General features: G+C 31.2%; 1 protein-coding gene across 1 annotated transcript in view; it reads right to left on the bottom strand.

Annotated features, from left to right (window-relative positions):
* Nucleotides 1-463: 463 nt before the first annotated feature.
* The window catches only part of LOC124357456 (beta-1,4-mannosyltransferase egh), a 124,796-nt gene continuing 110,458 nt past the window's right edge, over nucleotides 464-14,801 (bottom strand). The window contains exons 3-4 of the mRNA XM_046809278.1: nucleotides 9,001-9,173; nucleotides 464-5,614 (exon numbers count right to left, since the gene is read on the bottom strand). Coding sequence (XP_046665234.1) covers nucleotides 5,215-5,614; nucleotides 9,001-9,173 — 573 coding nt within the window. The 3' untranslated portion in view covers nucleotides 464-5,214. The remainder of the gene's footprint in view (nucleotides 5,615-9,000; nucleotides 9,174-14,801) is intronic.

The raw sequence follows: 14,801 nt of genomic DNA, 5'->3' as shown, positions 1-14,801 counted from the left end.
ACTGAAAAACTAGCTTACCGATCACAACCAAACTTTAGTCTCCTTCAAAGTAATTTCCACAATGGTTTATTTTATGTCCAAAAGGTATTAAGGCATTGTCTGCTTTGATCGCTAACTGCACACATTCAATGTTTTTAGAGGTTCCTGTTGATGAAGGCTGACCAGAACACAGAACGCTTTTTAACAAATCATGGCCATTTTTTAAATGTGTGAATCACAAATTTGTGGAAGACAAGGACATGACTTCGCCCTAATAATGGCTTGCTGGATCACTTACTAAATAGGACTGCTGGATCATTTTACTTGTCTTCAGCTGGTTTACAAGTTTGAAACAAAACTTTATGAAAATTCACTGATAGTCACGTTTTGTCGTTTATGACAAAAATCATGAAGGCTTGAGAAACATACTACATAGTACTGACTAATACCTAAATAATGGGCCTAAAAGAATAAAAATACAAAGTAAAGTTATATTAAAACAGGTTCTCTTATATTTCAAGGTAAAATTTGTTTACACCTCTTATTATATACTATAATTTATAAACTAAATACAATATAGATACAGCATGATAAAATGTAAACAAATTATTTTGCTTTAAATTGCAACTTCAAAATTATTACCTAAGAATACTTTTTGGGGACATAGTTTTAATAGGCTAATATGACAAGAATTAGCAAATGGCTATGCAATCATTCTATATCTACAATTTCATGACAAATTCATGGCTATCACGTTAGTTCTGAAGAACGTTCTTAAAGCATAAAACAATTTGAAACTTTTATTTTAATCTAAAAGGCTATTACTGAAATTTAAAACCACTATAGTCGACCATTATACAACAACTCAAGTTTTAAAGTTTGATGTGCAGATAACGAACAGCTGGATAAAAGAAGACAGACAGCATAAAGCTTGCACAATCCACAATTAAAAATTATTAAATAGGATTGCATAATGGTGACCTGAAGTAAAAAGCAGTTTCTGCTGAAAATAACTTCTTAACTCATGTTAATAAAAAAGGAAAATCTACTATTTAACTAATTAAAGCAAATCCGTCATGCATATAAAGCTTCATATTCACAAACTAATCAAGCTGTTCATGGTTCATAGATAAACATTTCTGGCAAAATCTAAGTGAATTAAGCTTTGCAGCATATCTCAGTCACTGTGCACACTAAAGTATAAAATCTATGAGTCCACGGAACACCGTGATGTGACCAATTTAACTGTGACTGGCATTATTCGCTGAAACATATGTCAGGCAATAAAAGATTAATAAGGGTAAAATGTACCAAACATTTAAGAACGCTTTACTTGTATAATATAAAGAATAAATTGTTGAAAATGACTTATTCATGAACTTTAATTTCAAAAGCATTAAACAATAAGTTTCATTAACTTCTAATAAGTCATGGGAAAAAAACTTGTACAATACTTGTACAAATTAATTTCTCTTAGCAAAAAGTAGAGATGATATAAGTATATGTTTTATGTGTGCTTTAAACATGATTAATATCCAAACTAACCCATAAATAATTAGATAGCATATTCTTAAAGGTGAGCAAGCTAACAAGGCTTAAGTCTAAATGATCAATTTTACTAAACTAATTAAATAGGAGAGTTAATATTACAATTTTAATACTTTTTCTCTTAACATTTATGATTCAAACAAATTGGAATAATATAAAACAATTAGTAACAAAATAAACCACAAATAGTTGATATTTTGTAATCTTTAAATTTTAAATTGAATACACTGCTAAAAAGAAAACTTGTACAAATTTGGCAGCTAATAAATGCATTTAAAAAAAACTAGAATATTAGCTTTAACTAACTGTTTGACCATAAAACCAATGTAAAAGTATTCTGTAAAACACTCAACCAAATTCCATGGAGTAACATGCATTATCAATGAACTCAGTGTTGCCTATATAGAAGTTAGCTTCAAATAAAATTTAAAGTAGGTCAGTTCGTTTTCGAGATAAGTGTGGATAGACAGACAAATTAAATATGTCCAGCCTCTCAAGTGATAGGCTTTGCTAATACTCAGCCAATTATATTCAACCAATATTTTTAATACTTTTTTTGAAGGATAAAAGAAGTTTATTAGAAAAAGATAAAACCCTTGAAGTGTTAATACTAACAAATAATTTTAAATGTTCTACCATAAAGTAGCAATTTTTAGAAAATGTCTTGTTAAGATTTTCAAGTGTCATGGTTACTTATTCACATTTTACAAATTAAGCTAAAAAATTATTTCCACTATATTTAGCTATGAAATTATACTGTCTTATAACCTGTGGACCCGTTTTTATAACGCAGCAAATAAATACTAAATCTAATACATTTTCCTACATTCCTCTGCTCATAACAACAGAGAGTTGACGCAGTTTACTTTGTTCCAACTATGATTCATATATATATATACACATATACCAAGCAATAACATGAAAAAGTGCTTTTGTTCCTAAGGAAAATAAGAAAAAAATGCTCAAATTACAATTTTACAAATGACAAATTCATGATAGACTTAATTATAAAGAGTTCTTATGGCAATACCAAACTTTTAAGAAGTAATATCGATAACAACATCCGCAATTTTAAAGCTGTACCATTATCTTGATAATAAAATATCTAAACTAGCAGAGAAAAATGTATGAACTAAAATAAAAATTAATAAAACAACACAATCAATATATATGTCAATGTAACTTGAACAAAATCCTATATCTAATATATTCCATGAACAATAGGCTGCAATACTTTATGTTTAAGAAGATACATTACAATATCATATATTAAATAGAACTGAGCTTGATTTGATAGTTTCATGAATAAAGAGGAAGAATACAAAGTATCAAGGTCAGATATAAATAGTTTTATATTTAAGAGATGAAAGTGATTAGCCACAAATTTATCATTTTTGGAGCATTTAATACAGCCATTGCAAGTGTACAGGTACTAGTACAGTACATACTAAGAAAACTAGTGCATTAGAAGAAACTGTTATATCAGAGTGTCCATATTCTAGTACTTTAGATCATATACTGGCACTTCCTACTAGAAACTTAAAATTCCTCATTGTAGACATTTATAAAATTCTAATAATATATCACAATAACACCTCAGGCAATAAGAGGTTCAGAAATAAACATATGTATATAAATGGTATTTGTTTTCTTTTAGCACTTGTTATTTTTAGGTTTTGAGTTTGTTCGCTTCCATTAAAAAATGGAAAATAAATCTATTTTAATATTTTAATTGAAGGCACCAAGCCTGTATGGAGATTGTTAACTTTTTTATAGATGCATTGTAATTATACAGTTAGAAGACTTTTATAATTCCTAATACATTCCTGATGATAAATTAAATCTATTCTCTTAAAGAAAATAATTTTGTTACAAATAGTTGTTGATGTTACAAATATTCAAATACAATAATTATTACTGTTGCTGACTTGTTTCTTATATAGTGAACAATTAACAATTTATTGATTTTACAGCAGTGCTATTGAATTTAAAATATAAAACTATATCCTTAATACGTTTAAATAAAAATGACAAGGAAGTTGAAGGTCAATCAATAAAACAAACTCAAATTATTCTTCCTTCTCTCCAATTTGGCTAAGTGGAAGATCCTGTACAAGAAATAAAATTCAGGATCAACCGAATGATGACAATGCATGGGTTGAAAGCTATATAAGGCCCCCCTCCTCAGTTGCACTAAAATACTGCAAATAAAAATGGCAATTTTGTATTTTTAAAATAAATTTAGAAATTAACATTATTAAAAATCATGATTTTTATGTCTATTTAAAAGTAAAACTATTGTTTATTGATATATATCCAAACACCAACTTTAAAAAATAAAAATTTTAGTTGTATTTAATTTTGTGAACTAAAAGTTCTATTGTTATCACATAGACGTAAACAACATAATATAAGTATTTATATACATTTTTTATTGAAGTGAGTTTACAGTGAGTGGATGAGTGAATGATAGTACTTGTAGGGGTTTGTAATTAAACAAACACAGACTATTATCAATAAGCTGCTTCATCTTTGTAGCTCACATTTGGAGGAGGTCAATAATATATAGCTGTGTTATTCTCACAAGTTAAAATCTACTCTTGTAAAAACACATGTTTACTTGACCTTATCTTTCTTGACCACATTATTTATTACATGAAAGGAAATGAAATAATGGGCAGAGTCTATAAGAACACCAATAAATACAACTTTCTCACATTTGAGTTACCCAAGTATGTGCCTACCCTTTCTGCCATCTAATTTATTATTGATTCTGCCCATAATATACAGATATTTTCTAGATATATATCCAAAATAAATAAAAATATAATCAATTAAAAGAATTTTATCTTGCTAAAGCAAACAAATACAATGTTTTATTTAAAAAAGATCTTAATAGTCATGCTGCTTAGGATTATTTAAGTACCTAAGCTTTAATATATAAATAAATTAGAAAATCTAATACGCAGAAAATTATACAAATAACACTGTGTAACATTACAAAATGAATGTTATTACATTATTATGATGACACTTATATACAAGACGTACACACACACTCACACTGCCCACCGATCTCTCAGCTTTGTTTTGTTCGAGGAGCTCCGCTTACATTCAATGGCAGATAAGTACTAATAACAGAACAGGTCCATGTTGATCTGACTTGGGTGGAACACTTATGGAAGAATCATAGGAAAAATTTTAACTTTATATTAGTGAAAAATTCTAAATAATTGTGACACCACCAAATTGGAATGATAATAACTTAATGAACTCCATATTTTTTTATAGAAATTGGTAAAATCTTTCCTGAAATTTACTGTATTTTAAGAATAATTTTCTTAAACATATTGTGTTAATATACAAAGAATTAAAAATATAACAATTATCTTTCATAATATCATTTTATCTAATTTTTATTTCAGTACTTTACAATGAAAACAGAAATACTTATGACGCTGAAAATGATGGCTAAAATTGTCATGTTGAAAACAAAATTGTAAATATATAATGAATAATAAACTATTTACAAAAAAATATATAAAATCAGTCTCGAGTATTTTACAATGAATAACAACTTAAACAAAACAACATAATAGTTACCCTGTGTAGTCAGATAAACAAAGCCGTGGTGGTGGATTGATGAAAGGGTGACTTTGTGCCAATGGAATGGGAAACTAAACTGGACTACACACTGACTGGCGGCCTTAGCTCCTTATTAACAACATAAAATTTATGTTTATTACCAAAAAGTCCCCATATAACAGCAACATTTTCAATGCACACATTGACCGGGATGGTACACAGCGCTCCACAAATACATAGTGTGAACCGTAGTAGACCGAAGCGGTAGAGGGAGAAGGACTTAACGACTCCGAAGACGTACATATAGATATTGACAGCTCCAATGAAAGCACAGAGAAAGTCCATGATCGCAGGGCAAGGGATGGGGCATAAAGCTGCCAACACGATGTTGGAGGTGGACAGAGGCATGGTCACCCAGGAGTAGCAGGAAATTGCCAGCAGGATCTTGTTTTTGATAGCCAACTGTTTTGAATGCACCACCAGCAGTATGCCTTGTAGCCACCTGTACAGATTAACACATTAACTAAGTAACTATTAACAGAGCACCACTAACAGTATTCCCTGTAACCATCATGTGACTTTGAATTTGTACTAAGAATATTTAATATTGATTCTTCAAGACTATTAATTTGAAATGTTGAGCAGGTCTAAAAATATTATTCAGTTAGTTTTCTTTCATATTATAAAGAAGTTAACAAAAGGAAATATTAAAAAGCAAGAAATTACTACAAACGTCTGTGAACTCAGTCTAATAAAAAACCTCATGCTAAAATGTTCCCCTTAGATGGTATGTAATGGTTTAGGGGAATGGAGAACCAGTCAAGAGATGTCCAATTTAAATTATTTCAGTGAATGATAAAGAGTTTACTTTTTTATTGGTTGAATATAAAAGACTAATACTCGACCGTGCAACAGACACTTCAATACTGTTCCTTTGTAAAACTATAGAGGCTGTATTTTTTGTCAGCTTTTGCCATATTTGGTACAAATTCTTGTAAATATGAAACTTAAGTTTGTTATTCAGTTTAATTCAACCACATAAGGCAAGTGGCAACCCCATGTTTAAAAACCAGATTCAATAATTAAATTATGCTAGGATCCATTTAGTTAAAGAAGCTACCATTTCTAAAACTTATCATGGTGATATTAAGGTTTCCTTCCAAATTTCATGCTCAAGCGTGTTTATTATTGAATGCATGCAAAGTTATATTATATAACTCATTCATCACGTTTCACGATGTAATAAATCACACACACACGCACGCACACACACACACACACACACACACACACACACACACACACACACTACATATACATATATAAAAAGGATTGATTCTATACAACATAGCTTACAATATAATATATCTAAGAATAGACAAATTTCTCTAATTCAAACAATTCTTTTTCTATTAAAACTTTTTGATTTGAAGTTTAGAATTCTTCAAGAGAACTAGCTCTAACTTATGTAGATATTCTATTACAAAACAAAACTCCCAACATATGAGCCTATCTTCTGAGGCAATGCCACATAATGTGTAAAGAGTACATTTCAAGCTCCAGAGAGCTGGTGATAAATCACAGATATTATCGCTTTGTTGATAAAGAAGGAATTTAATAAAGGTGTTCCTTTATCTGAACGGCTCTCTTTTGTTTAAGAAGACTGAAGCATGAGGGAACCACTCTACACCTCAATCCAATACAATGCAACAGATGAGAAATATCCGTGATATACCACCAACAACGATGTAATCTCTGCTAATGGATGTAATGTTTTGAGGGCACTTCTTATCCGACTAAGACTGAAACAAAGCTGAAATAAATGAGAAGTCCATAACAAGTCATTGTTGACTGTGAGGCCCCAAAAACTTCACCAAAAAACATCCCTAATCTCAAACTTCTTCAAAGATATTTCTTAAGGACAGTTTTTTTGGTCACAAATTTAATAACAAAAGTTTTGCTTGAATTCAACAAGAGGTTGATGCTTAAAAGCCAATTTCAGAGATTTAAAATGGATTCTTGAACCCTTGTGTGTAGACTAATCCTGGGACCTCCAACCAGCAGTCCAAATAGAGAATGACTTTGGCTTGAAGAAGACAGTTAGGATATGTTCTTTGAATATAAATATTTAAGTACAAGTATGTAATACACAAGTACGTTAATAAAACAAAAAAAAAAATGCTAAAGGCCTCAAAATGCTATTTTATACATCAAAAAGAATCATCAAATTTAATAAAATTATAACTATTCTGTTTGTTGAGCTAAATGCGCCAACAACGTACTGTTGAAAAGAGTATCTTTTAAAGTTTTACATGGTTCCCGCTAGGTAGCAGCAGCGCGCTTGAGTGAACGCCTACTTCATTTCTAGGGGAAATGGCGTCTGCACCACAAAATGCGTTTTGTGTTCTACGTTTTTCGCAGTGTGAGTCTGTAATAACTGTTCAGCGTGACTTTCTTAATAAGTATGGTGTTGATCCTCCTACATCACAGAGCATTAGAAGATGGTATGCACAATTTCAAGACATAGGTTGCCTGTGCAAAGGCAAGTCACTGGGAAACAAGGGCCGTCCCAGAGTGTCAATGAAGACGTGGAGCACGTCCGCCATTGTTTCACACGCAGCCCTCAGAAATCTGTTCGCCGCGCTGCTTGACAGCTCAACATGCCTCCTATGTCCGTCTGGCATGCGTTGCGTCGACGATTACGTATGAAAGGATACAGACTTCAGATACTGCAAGCTCTTCGTGAGGGTGATAAAAAACGACGCGTGGAGTTTTGTAACTTCGTTCTTGATAAGATGATGGACGATGAACATTTTGTATCATGCATAGTGTTTAGTGATGAGGCAACATTTCATTTAAATGGAAAGGTAAACTGCCATAACGTTAGAATATGGGGCACAGAAAAACCACTTGAAATTGTGCAACATGAGAGAGACTCTCCAAAATTTAATGTGTTTTGCATGGTTTCACGGGAAAAGGTGTACGGTCCATTTTTCTTTGCTGAGAACACTTTTACAGGAATAACATATCTCGATATGCTTGAGAATTATCTTTTCCCCTAATTGGAGACTGATTCGAACGACTTCATTTACCAACAGGACGGAGCAACGCCACATTGGCATCTGGCAGTCCGGCAATTTTTAAATCAAAGAATTCGTGACCGGTGGATCGGCCGAACTGGACAAAATGACGCATCCTTACATTTCTGGCCTCCAAGGTCATCGGACCTTACTGTATGTGATTTTTCTTGAGGGGTTTCATCAAAGACTCTGTATATGTGCCTCCGCTACCAACAATGGATGAGCTGAGGAATCGCATTACAACAGCAGTGGAATCAGTAACTCAGAACATGCTCGCTGCAGTGTGGGATGAATTTGAATACTGCATACACATATGCCGTTTATCTAAAGGTGGACATATTGAACACCTTTGAGAAGGTATGAAAAAAAACTTTTTGAGTTTCCCTTTCAGCCAAAAAAATTAGTAATTGTATATGTTTACTACTGTTCGAATTATACACATGCCAAATCGGATGATTCTTTTTGATACACCCTGTATGTTAATGGTTATCTGATGTTAATTAATTAAAAGTGTGTTTTTTTTATTAAATTTACAATTGTGTTTATTAATACAATTTGTAGGAAAATATTGGGTATGGGGGTTGGTATCCCAACGTAGGATTGCTAGGTTGGATAATAGAATAATGAACACTAAAAGTCCTAAAATGTTTGGATACTTTTGTTACAAACAAACTCCTTCCAATGCCATTCTTGAATAATGAGAGTAACAACCAGCAACAATGTTCATATCTGGTTTGGAAGGTACCAATTTTTTAATCTTAATGTTACCGTTTGCATATTATTACAATTAATTAACATTAAAACTCACCTCTTTCGTTGTTGTACAAAATCCCACAGGGAAAATGGTGACTTCTCCCACATTTCACCATCAACAAAAGCAAAGGAAAAGCCTTTCTGGAATGCTCTCATTGCAAAGAAACAGTCCTCCGCCACAGATCCATCGAGCCCATTGTCAAAGGAAACTTGCCGCTCAGCTCCCACCTATAACACAGATTCTAGTCATTAATTGTTTCATTTTATATTAAATATTACATACAACTATCATTAGTTCTCAATTATACCTTAATCCTTTCATTATTATCCGTCATGTAATAGACCATTACAAAAGTCAACCATAAAGCCGTACCTAAGAGTGATATATAAAAATGTTCCAATGCATTGTATAAGGGTCATGTAAATAAGTAATTATTTGATATGAATTGTAAATTTTATGTACAGTACAGTGAGAAATGTAGTAAGACTTAACATTATGTTATGACTTATCACGTATTCACAAGTTAATTCGGAAAATTAGTCTTGAAACCCAGTGGAAGGGTTTTAGCAAAACTTTAAAAATAAGGATATTTGAGCCTTAAAATTTATAGGGTTTATTTTTGTTTCCACCACCAAACTTATATTTTAATTATAATAGAGTAAAAATTTCAACATTGATTTATTGGTAACAATGTTATAATGAAAAAAAGGTTACTAAACAACTTCGTACACAAACAAATGGATTTGTAAAAATGGCTTGCTTATATTTTCATTATAAAGGGAGTCTTGTGAGTCAAATTCTATCTTATGTTTTAGGATATTTTCTAATGTAAATGAGTACTTACATAATCGTTGGAATCTAAAACTGTGTTAAAAATAATGGTTATTCTTTAAAGAATTTACTCACAAAAATGTAAACAAATCCAAAATAATACACAATGCTTACACAGAACATTTGATTACATTTTTGGCAAGACTCTTTCAATTAATATTTCAAAACTTTAGAGACAAATGGGATTTTGCACTGCTTTAGTGACCAACAGCACAAAAATAACACCGGGGTGTAGCGTGGAGGGATTTTTGAAATAAGAATAGGCCTATGTTCATCCATTCATAAACATTTTAGTTTAACCTGCAATGTTGTCTTTATATATAAGAAAACTCAGAGTATAGCTCTGTCAACAAATATTCTATATATCTTTCTTTAACCTTTATAATAAGATTTTTAAGGCCACAGAAATTAAATGGTTTAACTCTTTATAGCAGGAAAACATACTTTCTGATTATAAGTTACTTAACCAGGTATACTATATCTCTGATTGACTACTTCTGCAGGATATGTTTGGATATTCAGTTCAAGGATTTTTAGCAACATTTAAAATAAAGAGCTTTTTGGCATGGATTGGTTAACTGGCATGTATTTTAAAATAATTTAAAACTATTTTTATATACAGTGGATTAGTTTATTGGCTCAAAGTACCAATATAAAACTTTTAATTATACAAAGATTTCCAATTATGTATACAGTGGAACCTTGATATATCGGCATCACAATATGTAGAATTTCTAGATAAATCAAAGTTTTGTCCCACATTCAAAGTTGTGAGAATGTGCCGCCAACTGCAATGCTCACTTTACCTCTATATAGTCGAGGTTTAATCTAAATAGCCTCAATATATTGGTTTCAGTAAATCAGTGCGATGAACTGAAGTACAGTACCGTATTATTCATGTCAAAACTTGAAACCCCCATAAACGGAACTCCTTTGTTTTCTGTTGTTTTCTTTGTTTGAAGTGGTGAATCAACACTTCATACTTAGTAATCAGTTTGATAAGGACAAATTTAAGTTAACTAAGATCTATGCGCATTGGATTTTCAACTGTGACAATATTTTGTGTAAAAGTGCAATGGCAAACGTATTGTATTTATATAACTTTTTCAATTACTATATCATGTTCCCATTTATACTGTAATACTGTATGTTTTATTAAAATGAATAAATTTGAATTTATGTACAATACTTGTTACAATTTCTTACTACACATTTCCCGATAAATATTCATAATCAAGCCTACATTATTATTGTAGCTTTTGTGGTCATGTTTACATCGAAGACTGCAGATTTACCTTAATGTAATGAATAACAGAACAATTGTAAACCTCTATACTGTATATCAAAGTCTTTCCCAAACAGCCTTGATATATCGAACCCCATTATATCGAAATACTCTTTATATTGAACCTTTATATTTACCCTTGAGGTTCGATATATCGAGGTTCCACTGCACTTCATTATTACTATATATAGATGTAAAAAAACTGAGAAAAAGTTCAAAGAAGTCTAAAATAAATCTTTTTAACCATCTAAGTTTGAATGTAATTTAAGTAGACAATTAATAGGGTATTTTTTTGCAAATTACATAATAGACATTAGAGAATTAATATAGTTGAACTTCAAAATTATCAAAAAATAAATTAAATAATTCAAAATTTTCTCCTCGCCACTCACCTTGAATCTGATCACAAATGAGAATCACATATTAATCATCCCTGAAAACAGCTTAATTTAATAATATTTGACCTGAGGTAGCTCTCTAGATTTTCCTTTGAGGAACTGATCAGACTGAGTTACAGAGTCCTTTTTACTTTAATCAAGGGTAAGGCATGGCTTATAATATTTTGGAGTTTCTATAGCACCGCAAACTTTCACACGATTTTCTCTCTACAAAAGAAGAGCGTTACAATATGTCTGGGGGCTGAAGAAATCATGAGAAGCAGTTTAGAGAGCAGTTTCAGTTGGGACAAATTTTCACTCTATCCAGCACATCAATACATCAAAATGCTATTTTTGTGTTTAAAAATATTATTCACTAAATCATACTTATCTAATTCTAATCCTAATAATATTATAAATGTGAAAGTGCCTTTGTTTGCTTGTATTGCTTTCACGTGTAAATTATTCAAGTGATTATACTGAAATTTTACATGGACATTCTTACGGTTCCTGAGATGATTATAATAGGTTTATTATTATTTCAAAAATTCCTCTGGGCTACGCTCCAATGGCCTCTAGAGCAGATAAAATCCCATCTTGATCTCTAAAGCTGGTCAAATATTAATCGAAAGAGCCTGTTAAATGTAATCAACTGTTCTGTGTAAACAATTTTTATGACAGCACAACCATATATGTTTAATCACTTTAACTACTATTTTCGATTTGTTTACATTTATAGTGTAAAAGCATAGAGTAAGCTTGATAGTAACAACACTTCTTATTTCAATATCGTAGCAACAAGGCAAACCAGTTAAGTTATTCTGGATTTTACTAAATGAACAAAATTGTGAATGTGTGTACATGCAGAGTATAGAATTTGGTTTTAAAAGGCATTAATGGGAAGGCAAATTTACAGTAACTGAAGGAACAAAAATCAGTTGAATCTTAACATCAAAATTATAAAAGAGACTTGAACAGTGTAGTGTTTGTGTGGTAGAAGAATCAATGACATAGTTCTCCATTGATCTGTTACTTATAAATAACAGACATGGAGACAGCTGGCTATTCAGCACTTATATGACTTTCTGTTCAACTGTACAGCTTTATAAACCTACTTAATAAACTCACTCATATCTTTATGACTTAGATGACCTATGATAGAGAAAGTAATTAGAAAACATCACCGCAAATCATATTACTAGAAATTATCATATATAATATTAAGGAATTAAATTATAGACTCTAAATTATTAAATTACTATTTACTGGGACAGTAATTTTAAATCCAAGATCCTTAGGGCTTTGGGCCTTAGTATGTTTATGGAATTGATGTGTTTGGACTGGACATCTTAGCTGAGACAAACATCTTAGACATGTCATACAAAAACTCTCTTCAGTAATTTATACGCTTTACAGATTATCAACAATTTGTTCAAGATCAACATTACCCATAGTATATTTTGCCTTCATACGTTGTACTATCTTTTGGAATCAGCACATATTGGGCAACATCGAGGAAAAATTTGGGCTGAATATTAATCTTGCAAAAAATTAAATTTTGGATTTAGATTATACTTCATTTTTAGGTAGCATTTTAAGGACCAACACATAATGATGTAGGCCTATGAAACAAGTTTGGCAGTCAATCATTCATACCAGATTTTAACACTACTGGAGAACCTCCACACTATCATACCAGAAAAAGAGAGAATACTGCAGATGATCATCACAATTTACAATTGTTCAAAAGAAACCTAAACATCAGGAAAGCAGATTTCTTCTGAAATTGCCAAAAATAAAAAAATAAAACAATTTTAAGATAACTTTAAAAATTATCTACTTGAACATCCATTGTACACCAAAGATAAGACTTGCAATATATGACAATGTTAATCATATATATTTTATTTTAAAATATGATTTATAATTATATAATAGTTTTAACTGAGAACTTACAGTTAACCATGTAATATATCTAATTACTGTATATATAATTTCTTGAAAATTGAGCTCTAACAATAGAGCTTGACAACATTCTTGTACATAATACAAGTACCTTAATGAATAAAGATGTTTTCAATTCAACTAAAAAAATTAAGAGAATAGAGCCATTACACTACACCGAGTGAGAGTTGTAGCAGTAAACAACTGTTAGTAAACAACTAAGCAACAAATCATGCACACTATCATATATTAACAGTTTAATCATGAATCTTGTAATCTTTTTATAGTCCTCTTACCATTAAAAAAAGCTCTTCTTGTTCTTATAACAGATGGGACGAATTCACTTTTTATTAAATTATTTTAAATTGCTTTTTTTCATATCACACAAATGTTATTTGCTGAGCGTAAGTGATATCTCTTTTAACTCTTTGTATTATAAACAGCTGTTATTGATTGTTGACCAAAAATGCCATTGAATATTATGTTTATATTGCGAGTTGAGTTAGCAAAGAGCCAAAAACAGAAATGCCACCTCGGAAGCATCTGTTAGAGGATCTATGTTCCATTTGCAAAAGACGGTTGCAGAGATCTATTCCACAGTTAGATGTTACAAACTTGACACTACAACATCTGGATGACAGGTTATCGGCTGTTCATGAAATCTGGGAATGGTTTGAACGTCTGCAAGAGACGATGAAACAAGGTACAGCTGTTGATACTACTTCAGAGATTGATTACTGTTGTAAAGTGCAGGAACTATATTGTTTTTAACTCAGACTGAAAGTTAATGCATATCAGAAAAAAATATTGGCGGATGCTGTTAATAAAACAACTGTGACTACCCAAATTTCTACACAATGTATAAATAATTCCACCTCTAGTATTCATTTCACACTCTTTAACAATGATGAGAATTTCTATCAACCATTTGGAGATTTTGTTGTACATTAAGAACATTAAGGAGGAAAAATTGGAAGTTTACATGTATTAAGACAGACCTCTTCTACATCAAAGTTCTAAGATCTCTAGGCGCACTAGGAAATCCGAAGGAGAAAACTTACTCATAGCTTGTAAATGTTTTGTGACATTTCCTGCAACCACAATGTAGTTTATGGGCTAGACAACACAAATTCATCTGTAAAGTCCAATCAGATTGGGAAACAGTGACACAATTTGCTGCTGAACTAAAAATAGTTGACAACGAATTATTGTATTTAACATTGAGTGTGGGTGGTCGGTACCAGAATTGTTGTTAAATTTACAATTTATTCAGAGGTTAAGAGATTTGGAAATACGGACTAGGCTACTGCAGGATACTACACCAAAAACTTTTCAAGTCATATAATTAGATAGCGTTTTTTGAGATTGCTACACCTGAAGGATTGGGTCAGTTCAATCTGTGCAATATGATACAACCA

The sequence above is a fragment of the Homalodisca vitripennis genome, chromosome 3 (assembly GCF_021130785.1).
Source record: "Homalodisca vitripennis isolate AUS2020 chromosome 3, UT_GWSS_2.1, whole genome shotgun sequence".
Classification (NCBI taxonomy): domain Eukaryota; kingdom Metazoa; phylum Arthropoda; class Insecta; order Hemiptera; family Cicadellidae; genus Homalodisca; species Homalodisca vitripennis.
Note: the sequence above shows the minus strand (reverse complement) of the source record. Positions and strands in the feature narration are given on the sequence as shown.